A 3,414-nucleotide genomic window follows, 5' to 3' on the forward strand; every position below is an offset into this window, starting at 1 on the left:
ATGGGAGAAGGTGAGGGGAGGATGGAGGGAGAGAGGTCGAGGGGAGAGAGAGAGGGAGGGAGGGATAGGAGGGGACACAAGTACGCACAAGAGGCACCAGTAAAGATATGGACAGACAAACAGAAGGTCACACTTCTCAAACGGTTAAAATCACAGTTGGGAGATTTTTAGTCATTTATACTGTGTGTACTCTTTGGTGTAGTGCACAAATTGCAGAGTGTGGCTTTAACTGTGAGTTTTAAACCTGAAACATAACACACTACWAACACACACAATCYCCTGCTGTACCTGTTTCTGAATGAGTTCCTGTCCTTTCTCTGGCAGCATGTGGACCAGGTTGAGCTGGGGAGACACAGACCTCCTGAACGGATAGATGTCCCTCACAAAGGTCTACAGTTGAGGAAGACAGTCAGAAAGCACATTATGTAGTCACTGATGGAGARGACACTCTCATGYTCATTCTAGACATCTACACYTAACCTCACAGTTCATAACACCGCTTGGAAATGGATGGGAAGTCCAACCTTGGCATAGTGAATGAGGTTCCAYCGCTTGTCCATGAGGAAGTAGTGTGCTGACCGAGACTCGGGAATGTTGAAGAACTCCAAACACTCCTGTCAGGGAAGAGAGAGGACAACGGATTGGGGATGACTTCAGTGTATCACTAAGAAAGATGATTCTGTCAGGATCTGTAGAATGCAGATGAACTCTATGATGAGAAGTTACCTTGAGCAAGGCTTCAAACTGAGTGTCTTCATGTACAGGCAACTGGGTAGGAATGTCACACTCGTTCTGCCCGTGCACTACCAGGGTCTTGGTTCCTGCAAGGACATACATGATTTACTATATTACCCACATGTAACAGTCAACATTATAGTATGGAACACAGTCAAATGACTGGGCTCCCATTGGCATCCAGTGACCTTTACCTGGCAGGGATGACCTTTTGGTAACCTTTAAAATGGCCTTTACCTGGCATGGATGCAGTGACCAGCAGCTTGACCTCACACTGCTCCTTCTTCATGGTCTGTTTGAGGTCCTTGAAGAAGAGCCCCTCCACGTAGCCCACCACCTCCCACAGGAAGGTCAGCGTGGCCGAGATGGCATCCATACCCCACTCACACGGAGTACGCACAAAGTACATAATCAGCCCCACCTAGGGGGAGAGAGGAATGGGATAGAGAGAGAGAGAGAGAGAGAGAGAGAGAGAGAGAGAGAGAGAGAGAGAGAGAGAGAGAGAGAGAGAGAGAGAGAGAGAGAAGTAGAGGGGGAAGAGCGAGATCTTCATTAATCTTGTCATCAGATTGATCAATACTGCTACTGTCTGATATACATAGACTGATGTCTTGTCTCACCAGGTAGTTGAAGAGGATGTGAGAGGTCTGGGCCGGGAGGTCACCGATGTTCATCAACAGCTTCCTCAGCATGTACATCAGCTCATCCTGATACACATAGAAACATGTGTCAATTCAAAGTCAACAGAAAAACACATAAACAACATGAGGGGTTGTGTTCAGTGGGGGAAAAAGCAGGTAACATTCCGGTCAACCTTAAACAACCTTAACCCAATACATGAAGAAGGTGATACAAACCGAAACGTCTGTGTACAACTTTTCCCCTGCCTGCTGTAAAAAGCATGAAAAAAAAACATTAAAAAAGAAAAGTAACTTTTAGAGTTCTGTCTCATAATGTTTTTGTGTAAGAACCACCTGTCATTTTTTGTATTTAGTATAGAGAAAATGTCTTGAAACGTTTTGAAACAGGGAGGTAGTCTACTAACAACAGATTTGGTCCATAACAACATAGATCGAACAACATACTGAAGAGAGGCAGGATTATATTGGTCCTATCATATGAGACTGCAAAGAGTATTTTGATGGACAACGGCTGCTCTACCTGTCGATTGCTAACGGTGAGCTTCTCCAGGAAGTGCCTGAGCACCAGGGCGGGGTCTTCGATCAGACAGTTCCACAGGATCTGCTGGGCCACTGCACTCACTGCAGGATCATGGTAAATGGATCATAAGAAAATGATCATGAGTTTTATCAGGACAGACCGAAACATTGCTTTTCTATTTTATTCAACAGCGTGTATTGTGTTGAAAGGCAATGTGTTGTGTTACAGTGGACTCTAGAGTGGCCTTATGGGTATCTACGGAATGTATCTACAGGTGTCTGATCTCACCCTGTACAGAATGTATTCTATTCTCATCCTCTCCCCCTCTCCCTCCCTCCCTCTTTCCCTCCCTCCCTCTCTCCCTCTCTCCGTCTCTCTAGTACAGTACATGACAGTTTGTGTTGAGCGACGCCACCCACCTGCCACACCGTCCTCTCGCACCTCCCCGTCCTCCATCAGGTGCACTATGGGTAAGACGGCAGCACAGATGCATGCTGGGAAGACGGCCTGGGGGGGCTGCAGCATGTGATGAGTGGGTGTGTGCTCCGTAGCGTTCTCCTCATCTAGTAGACAAGAACAACCCATGAGTCACTACCACCTTATTCTACTGTAGTTAGGAAGGTGTTCTGCTGTAGTTAGGAAGGTGTTCTGCTGTAGTTAGGAAGGTGTTCTGCTGTAGTTAGGAAGGTGTTCTACTCCCCAGATAACAGCCCTTGTTTGGCCCACACCCCAGATTAAACAGCCCATGGAGTCCACAACTACAGGTCTTAGTGTAATACACCTTGAATAATGCAGTCAGCCAGCCACGGGTAGTTTCATGTTGTGACTGACTCTGAAACCCTCCCGCCAGCAGAAGAAGAGGTCAACCTGGCGTCTCGCCGCATGTCCGTCACTCCGTCCTGCACCTCCAGTAACTCTCACAGGAACTACTCCTTCCGCCGCGGCTCCGTTGGGGTCAGTCCGCTCTGTGGTCAGCGCCGAGGGTAAGCCGTGTTACCGTGGCAACCACACACATGCCCACTCACTTGTAGGCGTTCATGTTCCAGTATCCATATTAGGATCCCACATAGAGTGCATGGCTAGTACAATTGCTTCATTCTAAGTGGCATGCTAGTATAGATGTCAGAATGGTATTTTGAATGCTGGTCAGATTCAAGTCACATGGCGAGGAATAGGAAATCAAATCCTCACCTGATAATATCTGATAAAAGCACGATGATAAAATCATTCCTTTACACAGAGTTTGTACATATGGTAACCTTTAACTTCCAATACAGTAGAACACCTTCCTAACTACAGTAGACACCTTCCTAACTACAGCAGAACACCTTCCTAACTACAGTAGAAACCCTTCCTAACTACAGCAGAACACCTTCCTAACTACAGTAGAACACCTTCCTAACTACAGTAGAACACCTTCCTAACTACAGCAGAACACCTTCCTAACTACAGTTGTAACACCTTCCTAACTACAGCAGAACACCTTCCTAACTACAGTAGAAACACCTTCCTAACTAC

At 46.6% G+C, this 3,414-nt stretch overlaps 1 protein-coding gene across 1 annotated transcript; it reads right to left on the reverse strand.

Moving 5' to 3' along the window:
- Positions 1–216: 216 nt before the first annotated feature.
- Positions 217–2,454, reverse strand: LOC112078616 (protein unc-80 homolog). Its single transcript, XM_024144795.2, has 7 exons — positions 2,316–2,454; positions 1,897–1,997; positions 1,356–1,442; positions 973–1,156; positions 727–821; positions 525–614; positions 217–390 (listed from the first exon to the last, which is right to left on the reverse strand). The coding sequence occupies exons 1-7, from the start codon at positions 2,419–2,421 to the stop codon at positions 226–228; spliced, it is 828 nt and encodes a 275-aa protein (XP_024000563.2). The 5' UTR covers positions 2,422–2,454; the 3' UTR covers positions 217–225.
- Between the last annotated feature and the right edge of the window lie 960 nt (positions 2,455–3,414).

Source organism: Salvelinus sp. IW2-2015, unplaced genomic scaffold, assembly GCF_002910315.2.
Source record: "Salvelinus sp. IW2-2015 unplaced genomic scaffold, ASM291031v2 Un_scaffold5967, whole genome shotgun sequence".
In the NCBI taxonomy this organism is placed as follows: domain Eukaryota; kingdom Metazoa; phylum Chordata; class Actinopteri; order Salmoniformes; family Salmonidae; genus Salvelinus; species Salvelinus sp. IW2-2015.